This window comes from Labeo rohita, chromosome 19 (assembly GCF_022985175.1).
Source record: "Labeo rohita strain BAU-BD-2019 chromosome 19, IGBB_LRoh.1.0, whole genome shotgun sequence".
NCBI lineage: Eukaryota > Metazoa > Chordata > Actinopteri > Cypriniformes > Cyprinidae > Labeo > Labeo rohita.
Window position 1 is genome coordinate 3,744,975 of NC_066887.1, and position 16,304 is coordinate 3,761,278.

General features: G+C 33.4%; 1 protein-coding gene across 2 annotated transcripts in view; it reads right to left on the reverse strand.

Moving 5' to 3' along the window:
• The window catches only part of zfpm2b (zinc finger protein, FOG family member 2b), a 71,446-nt gene that overhangs the window by 36,972 nt on the left and 18,170 nt on the right, over positions 1 to 16,304 (reverse strand). For both annotated transcript variants that reach the window (XM_051135975.1, XM_051135974.1), the window contains exon 3: positions 12,825 to 12,926. In XM_051135975.1, coding sequence (XP_050991932.1) covers positions 12,825 to 12,926 — 102 coding nt within the window. The remainder of the gene's footprint in view (positions 1 to 12,824; positions 12,927 to 16,304) is intronic.

Sequence of the window (16,304 nt, forward strand, 5' to 3'; positions counted from 1 at the left end):
TACCATGATGGTGTTTAGTGTTTGTGTGAATGATACTGTGCACCTTCTATATATGTTAATATTTAAAAACTGTTTGTGATGAGGTGATTTGTTTCATCATGTGACTTTCTCATCACCACCTGCTTTTGGTTGTTATCAGAGTATTACAAAGATACAAAACAGATTTCAGTACTTCAGTGGGTTGGTATATTAACATTATATCAGTTAATGAAATTACGGTATTTACCTGTAAATGAAAATGAAAACCATAAAATGTAAAACGTTGCTACAATATTCTTTACGGTAAAATTCCGGCAACCACAGCTGTCTGTTTTTTACCGTAGATTTTACAGATTTTTTTTAAAGAGGGGCTTACAGCAAAAATGCCACCAAAATGAACAAAAATGCCCCACAAATTCAAGATAGAGGCACAAAAATTCTCCCTGCACAATTATTTTTTTTTTACATGTATTCTTTTAATCATCATTAATAATTACTATTGCATTATCAATAACAATAACAGACAATAGTGATATTGCAGTCCTATGAGTTCCTGTAATTATAAAAATACCCTTTAAAAATTTTAAAAATTGCCCCTTAAAGGAGAAGTCCACTTCCAGATGTACTCACCCCCTTGTCATCCAAGATGTTCATGTCTTTATTTCTTCAGTTGTAAAGAAATTATGTTTTTTGAGGAAAACATTTCAGGATTTTTCTCCATATAATGGACTGATATGGTGCCCCGATTTTGAACTTCCAAAATGCAGTTTAAATGCGGCTTCATACGATCCCAAATGCAGTTGTAAATGATCCCAGCCGAGGAAGAAGGGTCTTATCTAGCGAAACGACTGGTTATTTTCATTAAAAAAAATACATTAAATACTTTTTAATCTCAAACGCTTGTCTTGCCTTTCTCTCCATGAACTCTGTGTATTCTGACTCAAGAAAATCTCAACTGTATTTTCTCCCTCAACTTCAAAAATAATTTCAAAATCATCCTACATCACTGCAGAAGTACCGACCCAGTCTTTGCAAAGTGAACATGCAAAGATCAAACACCCTTAACAAAAAAGGTAAAACAGCGATATAGGATGATTTTGAAGTTGAGGGAGAAAATATGGTTTTTCAATATACACTAACTGTCTTGAGTCAGAACACAGAGTTCAGGGAGAGAAAGACGAGACAAGCGTTTGAGATTAAATAGTATTTAATTTGTATTATTTTTATTAAAATAACCGATCGTTTCGCTAGATAAGACCCTTCTTCCTCGAATCACTTACAACTGCATTTGGGATCATTTTAACTGCATTTAAACTGCATTTTGGAAGTTCAAACTCGGGGCACCATATCAGTCCATTATATGGAGAAAAATCCTGAAATGTTTCCCTCAAAAAACATAATTTCTTTACGAATGAAAAAAGAAAGACATGAACATCTTGGATGACAAGAGGGTGAGCAATTATTTGTAAATTGTTCTTCTGGAAGTGGACTTCTCCTTTAATGGAAAAAGTTAATTTCTGACCCTGTTCCAAACCCATATGACCTTCTTTATGTGTAACATGAAAGAAGAGATTTTGGTCACACTTTATTTTAAGGCCCAGTTCTCGCTATTAACAAACCATTAACTACGACTTTTGCCTCAAACACCTAATTTGCTGCTTATTAATAATTAGTAGGGTTGTTGTTAAATTTAGTTATTGGGTAGGATTAGGGATGTAGAAAATGGTCATGCAGAATATGTGCTTTATAATGTACCAATATACTAATAATAGGTTTGCTAATAAGCATCATGTTAATAGTGAGAACTGGTCCCTATGCTAAAGTGTTACCGATGTTGGTAACCAAACAATCTGGTTTCCACTGAATTCTAAAATCGATAAAACACAGTTGAAGTCAATGGGAACCAAAACTGTTTAGCTGCCAGCATTCATAAAATTTCATCTTTTATGTTCCACAGGAGTCACAATTTTGGCACGACATGAGGGTGAGCAAATTATGACAGAATTTTCATTTACATGAGCATTAAGTAGGACAGAATTCATGTTTAACCATCTGGAATAAAAAGTGCCCTTTATATATCATAAACTCTGATGGTTGGTGGGGTTAAATGTGACCTCGGACCACAAAACCAGTCATAAGGGTCAACTTTGAAATTGAGATCTTAAAGCTAGATCTCACATTTTAAAGCTGAATAAAAAAGCTTTCCACTGATGTATGGTTTGTCAGTATAGGACAACATTTGGCCGTGATACAACTATTTGGAAATCTGGAATCTGAGTGTGCAAGAAAATCTAAATACTAAGAAAATCACCTTTAAAGTTGTCCAAATGAAGTTCTTAGCGATGCATAAAACTAATCAAAAATGAAGTTTTGATATATTTTCGGTAGAAAATTTATAAATTATCTTCATGCAACATGATATTTTCTTAATATCCTAACGATTTTTGGCATAAAATTCAATAATTTTGACCCATAAAGCTACAAATATACCTGTGCTACTTGCAGCTGATTTTGTGGTCCAGGGTAACAATTATTATAATTTTGTTAACCAAAAAGGTTATTTTAGCGGTGGAGCAAGATATTACATTCTGACAAAAGATTATAAAACGTTTTTATCTCTGGATTAAAGTGCACAGATCATTCACGATGACAACAGCAAAGTGTATTCAGAAAATAAAAGGAGTGTATTTTGATTCCACACTGACTTTAAAACTAAAAACAGACTTATAAATGTACAATCCAATCAATGTTTAAGAAAACCCTTGTTAAAGGCAACTACATCAAGCTGCGCAGAGGATTTTTTCTTCCCAAATATGTTTTGTACCGTTCCACTTCAGTGCATCAAATGAACATTAGGACACTCGCAATGAACTACACTTCATCTCTAAAATGTAGTCACACTCCAAAGCGCTTCGGAACGCTGGAGCACTAAAATAAACAAAAGTCATTATCAGAAAAATGAGTGAGGGAACAGCTCCACTGTTCTCTTTTACGTCAGCGCCAAAGTGAAGTAATCAAAAGCAGCGTCTGCCACAGAGAAACCAGCAAACCGGCCTTTTCTGCACCTCTCTCCTTCCATACTGTCCCTCTCTTCCATCTCTCTCTCTCTTTCTCTCTCTCTCTCTCTCTCTCAGTGGTCTAATCTGTGAGGGACTTAAAGGGACCTTATCTCCGGGCTCTCCTGCTTCATTTCATGCTTGATTTACTTTAATTTGTCTGATAGGGCAGCAGGATTTGGAGACGGCCCATCTTTGGCTTGGGTGACGAGTGAAAAAAAAAGCCACTCTGATATTTCTCTGGCACATTGTCGCGGGTTTTTGACTTCTCTCCTCTCTCTCTGCCGCCAGTTCCTGGAGAGAGAGACGGGAAAAGGGCGAGAGAGAATGCGCGGGAGAATGAGAAAGATCTCAGTGTGGTGCAGCAGGCTGTTCGAGTGTGCTTGGAGTCAAGCAGCCAGAGAAGAAAGGGATTGTGGGAGTGTGGCGTGATTGTGTGATGTAGTCCTTCGCAGGCTGAGATGTCGGAGGCAAAGTGCACTACGTGGATGAGTGGGGATCAAACGCGCCGTCTGCCCTGGACACACAATATACATACATACTGTATGCTGTGTGCCACTGTTTTACACACACTGTACTTAATACTAAGAATAAGAACTTAATAATACATACACAGTATGGGCGTTTATGAAACGCCTTTTGTGTCCATTTTTGCCTAGATGAACTGAATGCAACAATATACAAAAAAGTTTTACAAGTGATTTACGCACAAATTTGTTCTTTTTTACATTTAATGAATGTGGCCAATAAGTCTAAAACATAGCGTATAAAAGAACAAGAAAATGTATTATTTTTAGTATTTGCATATTATCATATTATTTGACCAATAGATAAACGTAAATGCATAAATGTCAATCTAACTGTAAATATAAGAATAAGTGTGGGTAGTAGGATGAAAATTACGATATCATGGTAAAATGTTAACAAATTTGCTAAATATATGCATTTGAAAATTACGTGCATTTGGAAATATGTGTATTCCAAGTATGTGAGTGTATGAGCATTACAAGCAATTTACACAGAAATTTGTTCTGCTGTCATTTTATGATTAAAATATTGTATAAAATGTGTTATTTTAATTACCATAATTTTTTATATGGATTATTTGCTATCAATAAATTACACTGTATTAAATGTGTAATCAATATTATTTGACAAACAAATAAAAGTAAATGCATAAATACTGATATAACTGTAAATTTAATGATAAATGTAGTCATTATATAAATTACAGTAAAAGTTCTGCCAATTTTTGTAATAAACAACATGTTCATTCAGGATCTTGCTAATATGTGCATTAATATCAGTCTGTCATATGACAAACTGAATGTAATAGTTTAACAAATAATTTACGCAGAAATTTATACTGCTTGCATTTCATGAATGTGAAAGTTTTTTTTTTTTAATCCAAATACATTTTTGGAGGGAAATGATTAAAAATAATGAAAATATAACACTTTTTGGGGTATTGATTAAAATATTGTATAAAATGTGTTTATTTAATGTCCATAATTTTGGATATGGATTATTTTTTATCAATAAATTGCACTGTACTGAATGTGTAATCCATATTATTTGACCAACAGATAAAAGTAAATGGATAAATATCGACTGTAACTGTAAATTTAATGATAAATGTACTCAGAAATTACAGTAAAAGTTCAGCCAATTTTTGTAATAAACAACGTTCATTTACATGTTCATGTTTATAATATTAAACTCCATTAAAAAATGTTGTCATGATGAACTGAATGTAATAGTTTAACAAATTATTTATGCAGATATTTGTTCTGCTTGCATTTCATGATTATGGCCAATAAGATTAGAACATAATTAATAAAAAAATCCAAATACAGAACACATTTTGAAGGGAAATGGTTAGAATATTGTATGAAATCTCATAATACTGTATATTGATTATTGGCTAACAATAAATTGCACTGTACTGAATGTGTAATACATACTGTCTGACCAACAGATTAAAAAATTTAACTGTAAAATTAATGATAAATGTGAGTATTGATGAAGTTTTTGTAATGAACGATATGTGCATTTGGGATCTCACTAATATGTGCATTAATATCAGTCTGATTTCAGCCAAACATCTCATCATATTAAACCCCATTTTTTTTGTCACAATAAACTAAGAGTATTACAAGCAATTTATACAGACATTTGTGTGCTTTCATCTCATGAGTGTTAAGATATAAAAAAATAATCAAAATATATAACTTTTGGGCGGTACTGATTAAAATATTGTATAAAATGTGTTCATTTGATCGCCATAATTTTATATATGGATTATTTGCTATCAATAAATTGCACTGTATTAAATGTGTAATCAATATTATTTGACCAACAAATAAAAGTAAATGAACAGATATTGATATAACTGTAAATTGAATGATAACTTTAGTCATTATAGAAATTACGGTAAAAGTTCTGCCAATTTTTGTAATTGATGACGTGCATTTTGGATCTTGCTAATATGTGCATTAATATCAGTGTCATATTTAACTCCATTAAAATGTTGTGATGAACTGAATATAATAGTTTAACAATTCACAGAAATTTGTTCTGCTTGCATTTCATGAATGGGCCAATAAGACTACAACATAATTAATAAGATATTAAAAAAAAAAAAAAAAATTCAAAAACAGAACACATTTTTGGAGGGAAATGATTAGAATATTGTATGAAATCTTATAATAATGTATATTGATTATTTGCTAACAATAAATTGCACTATACTTAATGTGTAATACAGAATATTTGACCAACACATAAAAGTAAATTGCTAAATTTAACTGTAAAATTAATGATAAATGTGAGTATTGATGAAGTTTTTGTAATAAACGACACATGCATTTGGGATCTCATTAATAAGTGCATTAATATCCAGAGATGCAAACAGGTAAGGGAGAAAATGGTGAGAACATTGCGCAGATTGGGGCATGCTCCACATTGAATTTCTTGTAGAAAAGATATTTGCTTTACATGCTCATTTGTAGTTACTTTAAGGTATTTTTCAAAATATGTTTTATTACCTTATATGTCCAAAACTGTAATTTTTCACCAAAAAAAAAAAAAGAAAAATAATAATTCTACAAAAACCAATATTAAACATATTTGTTCGAAACCCCATATTATAAAAGATGAAGTGCTATGCAAGCTATTTAAAACCATATTGGCTGAATAGAGGGCAATGCTGACCTAAAATGCAAAATGTTCTCTTCTCCTTTCCCATATCTCAGACCTCAATTACATAAAATATTACTGTTTTCAGACATAATTTTTGATGAAACTTATTGAAACGACAAGCTTTTTATTTACCATTCTAAGACCACAAGATCTTAAAATAAAAACACTTCCTCATTGGATCTAAGCAAATCTCATAGATGACCTATTTTGATATTAAAAAAGTGGGTTGTCATCCATGAATATCTGTTTGATTTCAGCCAAACATTTGTTCATTCATCATATTAAACCCCATTCAAAGGTGTCTGTCTGACTGTCTTCCCCGTCGAGGCCCTTAAAAGAGAAGCAGAGAGTTTCAACTTCCTCTCGCGAGTGTTTCGGGTTAAAGCGATTTACTCTCCGGGCTCTTTTTTCAGCTGAAATAAAACTGACGAATAAATTCATCTCCCAACGGTGAAGGGCAGAGGGCTTCACACTGACAGTCTCCGTATTTGAAACTGGCGAAATCCACCTCCTCCCCTCCCAAAAACCAGCTCCAAAGCAGAGAGCATTGAAATTCCCCTCGCAGCGCTGCGCGGGATTTGCTAAACGGCGGGGTGTGTGTGTGCGCGGCTGATAAACGGAGTGATGATCCAGCAACACGTCTTTATCCTCGCGCTCCGCTTTAATTAACGCCGGCTTGTTTGTTGAAAAGATGATTAATATGCCAGTGAAAATGGCCTAATTGAATACCGCAACAACCCACACAATCAGGGAGGAACACGCTGTTTTGTTTTGTGTAGATTAGTCCTTTTATCAATGTCATTATTTATATTATTATTATTATTACGTGGTATTTTAATTCAGCTGACAGCCCCATCCCCCACACCCCTCCCGCAGGCGTAAGGAGGGACAGGCGTATCGTACCGACAATGAATGAGCCACATTGTGTCCGTCTGAGGAGGGTCAAGAGGAGCACACAAACTTTTGTCACGCAGTCAATGATATCCCAGCTTGGGACGGTTTTGAACTGAACGCTGTCCTAATAGCAAAGAAGTTTACAGAAAGGTCACGTGCAAGTTTTAAGTGAGTTATTTCTGTTTGTCTGTTTTTAGATTACCACAGAAAACATTTTGACTCAACAGTTTGAAAAAATAAAAAAGCAAGTGTCAAATGATCATCTCGCCTGAGTGAAATAAATTATTGAAACAGAAAAATAGGTTGGGACTTGATTCTAAACATTGGTTGTTGATTGGACGGAAGCAGATTTGAATGCAAAGGTTTTTAAGGAATACATTCAAGGAATTTTCTCAATATAGTGGACTTCAATGGTGGCCAACAGGTTGAAGGTTCAAATTGTAGTTTCAATGCAGTTTCAAAGGGCTCTACATGATCCCAGTTGACGAACAAGGGTCTTATCTAGCGAAACGATTGGTCATTTTCTTAAAACAATAAAAACGTACATACTTTTTAACCACAAATGCTCATCTTGCACTAGCTCTGTGATGTGCATGTGCGACACATTGCATAATCACGTTGGGAAGGTCACATGCATATCGTTCTTTGTCTGTGTACTTAGGTTAAAAAAAGTAGAGTAGGGTAAAAAACACCATCTCATTTTCTCCTCCAACTTCAAAATCATCCAACATCGTTGTTTTACCTTTTTTTTGTAAAGGGCGTTTGACTTTATTTGCACGTTCACATTGAAACTGCAATTTGGACCTCCAACCCGCTGATCCTCATTGAAGTCTATAGTCTCCATACATTATATAGAAAAAAATCTTTCAAAAGACTTTTGAAAGAAAACATGTTTTCTGAGGAAAACATTTCAGGATTTCTTTCCATATAGTGGACTTCTATGGTGCCAGCGAGCTTGAACTTCCAAAATGCCGTTTAAATGTAGCTTCAAAAGGCTCTAAACGATCCCAGGTGAGGAATAAGGGTTTTATCTAGTGAAACGATCAGCCATTTTCTTAAAAAATAAATAAATAAATAAAAATTATACATTTTTTAACCTCAAATGCTCGTCTTGTCTAGCTCTGTGATGCATATGTGAACGTTATGTAATCCGGGTCAATACAGTTAGGGTATGATGAAAAACTCCCATCTTATTTTCTCCTCCAACTTCAAAATCGTCCTACATTTACCCTTTTTTGTTAAGGGTGTTTGACCCTCCATGCATATTCACTTTGTAAACACTAGGTTGGTACTTCTGCAGCGATGTAGGACAATTTTGAAGTTGGAGGAGAAAATGAGATGGGAGTTTTTCAGCATACCCGCACTGTATTGATCCGGATTACACAGAGTATGCATGCACATCTCAGAGCTAGACAAGCATTTGAGGTTAAAAAATATATATGTTTTTATTTTTTTTAGAAAATGACAGATTGTTTTGCTAGACCCTTCTTCCTCGGCTGGAATCGTTTAGAGCCATTTGAAGCTGCATTTAAACTACATTTTGGAAGTTCAAACTCACAGGCACCATAGAAGGCCACTATATGGAGAGAAATCCTGTAATTTTTTCCTCAAGAAACATCATTTCTTTATCTCTGAAAAAAGAAAGGCATGAACATCTTGGATGACAAGGGGGTAAGTACATTATCTGTAAATTTTTGTTCTGGAAGTGGACTGCTCCTTTAAGTAACAACATGTACTTAATATATGGTTAGGGTTTAATTTAGGGTTAGTTGGTTGTAATTATGCATAAATTACTGTTACTACACTCAAAAATAAAGATGCTTTAAAAGGTTCTTCACAGCGATGCCATAGAAGAACCATTTTTGGTTCCACAAAGAATTATTCAGTCAAAGGTTCTTGAAAAAACCATCTCTTTCTTACCCTTTAATAAACTGAAGAACCTTCTTTTGCCACAAAGAACCTTTTGTAAAACAGAAAGGTTCTTCAGATGTTAAAGGTTCTTTATGGAACCATTTAGACAAAATGGTTCTTCTACGGCATCGTGAAGCACCTTTATTTTTAAGAGTGTACTATGGTAAGTAAAAAGACAAATGTTTACTGGTATTAAGTGTTCATGAAAAATTGGATCTATTTTTACACAGACAAGGTAAGTCAGTCATTTTATCACTCCAGTCTCATGTTAACATGTATAATGTTAAAGCCTGTGGCTGTACTTCAAACAGTATGAATTTTAATGTTTATTGGGTGAGATGTCTTCGTTGTAGGAGCATTACTGTGAATTATGCTGCCACATATGCTTATAAAACATAGTTTGTTTAGTTCTGAACTCAGGGTTGAGAATATCTGTCTAACCAATCTGAAAACAAAGAGGCCAGTGAGATAATGAATTCCCTCAGTTTGATCCGGTTCATTTCCCATGATGCTCTGTCTAAATGTCAGAAGTCTGGAATCCGTACATGTCTGTGTGAGCGCAGTGGTCAGCCGCTCTCGGCACTGGTTTACATGTTCTCCGCTGCGTTCCCGCTCCCTGTGTGAAAAGGCTTTAGGGGGCTCAATCAGCGGGACTTTGATGTCGACTGCGGCTGTAATGATTTCACATTGTTCCAGGGATTTCTCTAATCCACTACACTTCCATTAAAATCCCTCACTCCATCCTTCCTTCTTCTCAGAGGCTTCAGACAGAATCGGGCTCCTTGCTACATCTCTCACTCTTTTTCATTTCCGCTGTAATATTCATAGGGAAGTTATAACTGCAGATGCTAATTCAATTTGAGATGTTGGAAGTCGTTCCAGGCGATGCTTTAATTCGTAAATGATGAGGTCCAGGAACAGGAACTAGTGACGGATCCGGCAGGTTATGAGGGTCACGAAACATAAAAGAAAAAGAGTGTGGTGTGACACGATAAAACTACATCACTCCCACTAAAATCAACAAAACAACCGGCATTTCAAAATCAATCAGGCAGGTCTAGTTGTGCTTGTGGGAATCCAAATTGCTGTATTAACTACATTCAAATGAAGCTAACATATTCTGTTCGTGAAACGCTCAGTTTTCCCAGTGCAAGCACCCTTTGTTTTGTTGTGTCACGACACTTGCTTGCAGTACAGATTGAGTGTGATGTGCACTGAAAAAGCATTACTACAGTAATGTTTTCCTATTAAGATGCACTGTGGTAAATGAATATGCAAATAAGATTATTGTGCTACTGTAGCAGGACGCTCTCCTCTATGAATTTAAAGACACTAGTGAAATGCATTCAGATAACTAGGGTATATGCTACTAGCACAAATGCGTTACATTGATCAAAATGCAAATATATTAAACATTACAAAGATATTTTCTATTTTAAATAATGCTGTTCTTGTCAACTTTCTACTCATTAAAGACAAAAATGTCAGTTTCTGTTTTCAACATTGATAATAATCAGAAATGTTTCTTGAGGAGCAAATCAGCATATTAGAATGATTTCTGAAGAATCATGCGACACTAAAGACTGGAGTAATGATGCTGAAAATTCAGCTTTGTATCACAGGAATAAATTACATTTTAAAATATATTCAAACAGAAAACAGCTATTTTAAATTGTAATAATATTAAATATTTTAGCAGTTTTATCTGTATTTTTTGCAGCCTTTGTGAGTGTAAAAGACTTTTGAATGGTAGTTTACAGTATGCACTGGTTACAGCAATAAATTGTTTTGGAGTTGCATAAGGCTCTCGGATTCAAATCCAACAGTGCCAAATATGACACAAAAAAGCACCAATTCCAGATACTCTGTGTCTTTTGGCTTGGCATTGTGAGACTTGAACCGTTCAGAGAAGACAAAAACACTCTTTCCTGATCAGATAAGAAAACACTGTGCCTCATTATTGTTCGAATGAGTCTGTAACCGAACTAATCATGTTTATTCAGACGACTGGAGGGGGGAAAGAGAAATCCAGAGACAGAGACTGCAACAAAGAGCGTGAATATCAGTATGCAGTGATATCCCACCATCAAGAACTGATTACAAAGACCCGTGATCAGATATAAAGATAGGAGACAAGTCAGCTCAGTTTGGCACTAGTGACTGTATTGTGTAAATCTAGTGTGAAACGCAAGATAAAGCGCCTCCCAAAATGCCATTATTACAATATCAGATTTCATGCTTTTAAAGAGGACAAGGCTTATTACAGCACCTTTCAGGCTCACTTTACTCAGCCTTTCACTGTGCAGTTGTGACATATAAAAGGTGTATTTTTGTGTGGCTTTATCTGTGCTGCATTATATTACAACTTTATATAGATTAGTCCATTTTAGTCCATTTTCAACATTCTACTAACTGTAAGAAACTTTACATCTACATGTCAGCTAACTCTCATTAGAGAACTAGAAGACTGTAAGGTAGGGTTAGGGTTAGTAGAATAACTTGAAATGTACTTACAAAGTTACTTAGTAGAATGTCTACTGGCGGACATCAAAATAAAGTGTTAGCAGATATTGTGCAGCAGTATTTGGGGTAACGATTTTCAAGTAACGTGTGTTACATAATCAGATTACTTTAGGTAACTAGTATTTACTTTTAATATATTACTTTTAAATTTACAATGAAATATCTGTTTACATACACCTTGCAGAATCTGCAAAATGGTAATTATTTTACCAAAATAAGTGGGATCATACAAAATGCATGTTATTTTTTATTTAGTACTGACCTAGTACTAAATATTTCACATAAAAGATGTTTACATATAGTCTTAAGTTTTCAACCCCCACCTCTTATTGCATTGTTTCCTTCTGGAGCATCAGTGAGCGTTTGAACTTTTAGTAATAGTTGCATATCATTCAGTCATTCTTGGAAAGTGTTCAAATACACAAAAATGCTGAAAAAACAAAGAATTTGTGGGACCTGAAGGATTTTTCTGAAGAACAGTGGTCAGTTTAACTGTTCAGGACAAACAAGGGACTCATGAACAACTATCAAAAAAAAAAAAAAACGCTGAGGATCATTCATGTAACATCACAGTATTAAGAATCAAGTGTATGTAAACTTTTGAATGGCGTCATTTTTTATAAATTCAACTATTGTTTTCTCACCCTTTATGTGAGAATATGATCTTTTATGTGAAATATCTTATTCAGGTCAGTACTAAATAAAAAATAACATGCATTTTGCAGATTTGCAGATCTGCAAGGTGTGTGTAAACTTTTGACTTCAACTGTAAGTAATAATATACAGTGAAATATATAAGAGTTACTTTTTTCAAATAAGTAACACAAGTTACTTTGTTTTTCACATTTATTCACATCTGTGCTGAGAGAAATTGGAATGAGGTGCAGAGGCACTTCCTTCAGCCTGAAGCTTATTAATTTTACTTTTGGTGTGAAAGGGCCCTTACAACTGCCAAAAATACAACTTTTTAGTTTTTTGGTTTAAAAAAAAAACAAATAAGCCATGCTAAAAGTAATGCAAAAGTAATGTGATGCATTACTTTAAAAAAAAAAAAACTAACTAATAATCCAATTAGTTTATGGAGTAACACAGTATTGTAATGCCATACTTTTAAAAGTAACCTTCCCTAACGCTGTTAAGCAGACAGTCTGTTAATAATGACTGCTAGCTGACATGTAATTGCAAAGTTACTTGTGTCTAAAGTGTTACCAATGTTAAATATGCTAAAAGTGTTGAGACGTGATTGGACGGCTGTCTTACTTGGGCCGTCCCATTCCTCTGCTGTCAATGGGCTTGGTTGGACTCTCTCTTCTTGTCCGTCACCGTCTTGTTGTTCCACCTTTAAACTGGCGGCCATTTCACCTGTATAAAGACATCAAAGCTTAGGGGTTTTGCGGTATGAATGGCTAAACTGTAGCACAGTCAGTAAACCGGACGGCGCCGGCCGATCTGGCTCTCGCAGCGGCAGCATCTGTTCATTTTCTTTCATTTAAAACCCTTATTCCTTGTAATTCCAATGTGCAGTTTCTCATTTTGGATTCTTTCAAGTGTCTGCTGTGGGATTTTATGCTCGTTTCTTTGGAGAGAATGGAAAAGAGACAGAGAGCAAGTCCCTGGACCCACCTTGATCACAGACCCGCTGCCTGTGTTAAGCCCTGTGACGAAACTTATTGGAAATGTTTAATTACAGTGTTGGGGAAGAAATTAAGCTACAAGATGATTCCTTAATTAAGCTGTGATTAAGGATTTTCTGCCTTTGGCTCTGACACCACGGGCAAAGTACTATTTAACACCGTCACAGGCAAGAGAAGTTAACTCCAAGAACAGGCCTATTTACCTCAGATCCTCACACAACTTCACACACACAGACAGAGGGAATCAGGCCATGTCCTCTGCAGACAGGAAATTCCTTTCTAGCGACTGGAATGGATAAAACCGTATGATCTTAAAACTCAAGCTGAATAAATACAGGGATAGAGCCAAGCATTAAACCTTCTCAAAGAGACAAGACAGCCAAAATAACACTCAAAAGCTGGTGCGGGTTTCATGTATACGGATAAATTAGAGTAAAAAAAAAAAAGAGCAATGTATTGAAAAATATGTATTCCAATACGATTTTGCGAAAATGACAAGTAGATTACTTACAAACTGTAATCCATCACTGATTACAAATTACATGGCAAAAATTGTAGTTAGTAACATAATCCACTACATTACATTTACATTTTTATGTAATTAATCAGACTACTTTTGGATTACTTTTAGATTACTTTTGACCAAACACATTTATCACATTGATTTAAATAGGTTAATATTTTACTATTTTGATATAAAAATACAAAGAGAAAGCAAATACATTAATAATTAATATATTAAATAACTGATTACTATTCCAAAAGGATTTTTGGGAATTGAAAAGTAGGTTACTAACAAATTGTAATCCATTACTGATTCCAAATTACATGACAAAAATTGTAGTTAGTAACGTAATCCACTACATTAAACATTTTAGGTAATATAATCTACTACTTTTGACTACTTTTAGGTTACTTTTAGATTACTTTTGACCAAAGACGTTTATCACACTGATTTAAATAGAATAATCTTGTACTATATTTCTATAAAAATACAAAGAGAATGCAAATATATTAGTAATAAATATATTAAATAATTAATTGCTATTTCAATAGGATTTTTGGAAATTGAAAAGTAGATTACTTATAAATTGTAAGCCATTACTAATTACAAATTACATGACAAAAATTGGAGTCAATAATGTAATCCACTACATTAAAGATTTTATGCACTACATTCAGACTACTTTTGGATTCCTTTAGATTACTTTTGACCTAACTCATTTTTTACATTGATTTAAATAGGATAATCTTGTACTATTTTGACATAAAAATAAAAAGATAATGCAAATATATTATTAATCAATATGTTAAATAATCGATTGCTATTCCAATAGGATATTTTTTTTAATTGACGAGCAAATTGCTTACAAATTGTAATCCAGTACTGATTGCAAATTACATAACAAAAATTGTACTTAGTAACATAATCTACTACATTAAACATTTTATGTGCTATAAACAGACTACTTTTGGATTACTTTAGATTACTTTTGACCAAACTCGTTTATTGTGTTGATTTAAATAGAATAATCTTGTACCATATTGATATAAAAATACAAAGAGAATGCAAATATATTAGTAATAAATATATTAAATAATTAATTGCTATTTCAATAGGATTTTTGGAAATTGAAAAGCAGATTACTTATAAATTGTAAGCCATTACTAATTACAAATTACATAACAAAAATTGTACTTAGTAACATTAATCTATTACATTAAACATTTTATGTACTATAAACAGACTACTTTTGGATTACTTTAGATTACTTTTGACCAAACACGTTTATCACACTGATTTAAATAGGATAATCTTGTACTATTTTGATATAAAAATACAAAGAGAATGCAAATACATTAGTAATTATTATATTAAATAATTAATTGCTATTCCAATAGGATTTTTGGAAACTGACAAGTTGGTTACTTATAAATTGTAAGCCATTACTAATTACAATTTACATGACAAAAATTGGAGTTAATAATGTAATCCACTACATTAAACATTTTATGTACTCTAATCAGACTACTTTTGGATTACTTTAGATTACTTTTGCCCTAACTTGTTTATCAGATCAATTTAAACTGTATAATGTTGTATTATATTAACATAAAAATACATAGAAAATGCAAAAATATAAATAATTAATATATTAAATAATTAATTGCTATTCCAATAGGATTTTTGGAAATAGACAAATACAGTTAGTAATGTAATCCATTACTTTAAACATTTTATGTACTATAATCAGACCACTTTTTCGATTACTTTTGACAAAACTAGTTTATCAGATTGATTTAAATAGGGTAATCTTGTACCGTACTGATATAAAAACACAAAGAGAAAGAAAATATATTAATATTTCATATATTAAATAATTAATTGCTATTGTGAGGATGTAATCATGTAATCAATAAAAAGTAACTGTAGTCCAATTACGAATATTTTAAAATGTAATATAATCTAATTACAAGTGCTTCATTTTTCAAATCTGATTACGTAATCTAGATCAGTGTTTCCCCAACTTTTTTCTGCCACAGCACAGTTTTGATAAGTAAAAAAAAAAAAAGATAGAAAGGAGGAAAAAAAAATTTTTCTCTTTTTTTTCAGTAATTAAACAATGTGTCGTCAGAGATGGTATTATGGCTTTATATATGATCAGACACTTGCACTTCTGAAAATCACGCTCAAATGGAGTTGACAAGGTTTTTGACGAGCAAATGACGGATGTATGTGTTTTGTCCATCATTAGAACGGATGCATCTGAGACAGTAAATGAATCGCATTACATTTTCATCAATTCTCAAGTTATAACGTTTCTTCTAGCTATATGGGGGCCCCGTTTTCTAGTTGTTTAATCTCATGATATAAAAGGCGAACCGTATATTGACTACAACTACACGGCAAATGCTAAGACTCTTCTCCGCTCTTCAAACACAAAAAACATTAGCCTTTATAGATAGTGTTTCTTGAGCAAATAAAAACTCTGTGCCAATTCAAACATCAGTTCTTTATTTACCCTGCATTGTGAAGAAGTAGATGTCAGTCTTCAAACTGTGTGTCACGGCATTTCATTCTAAATGGAGGCGGGGTGGAGTTTTG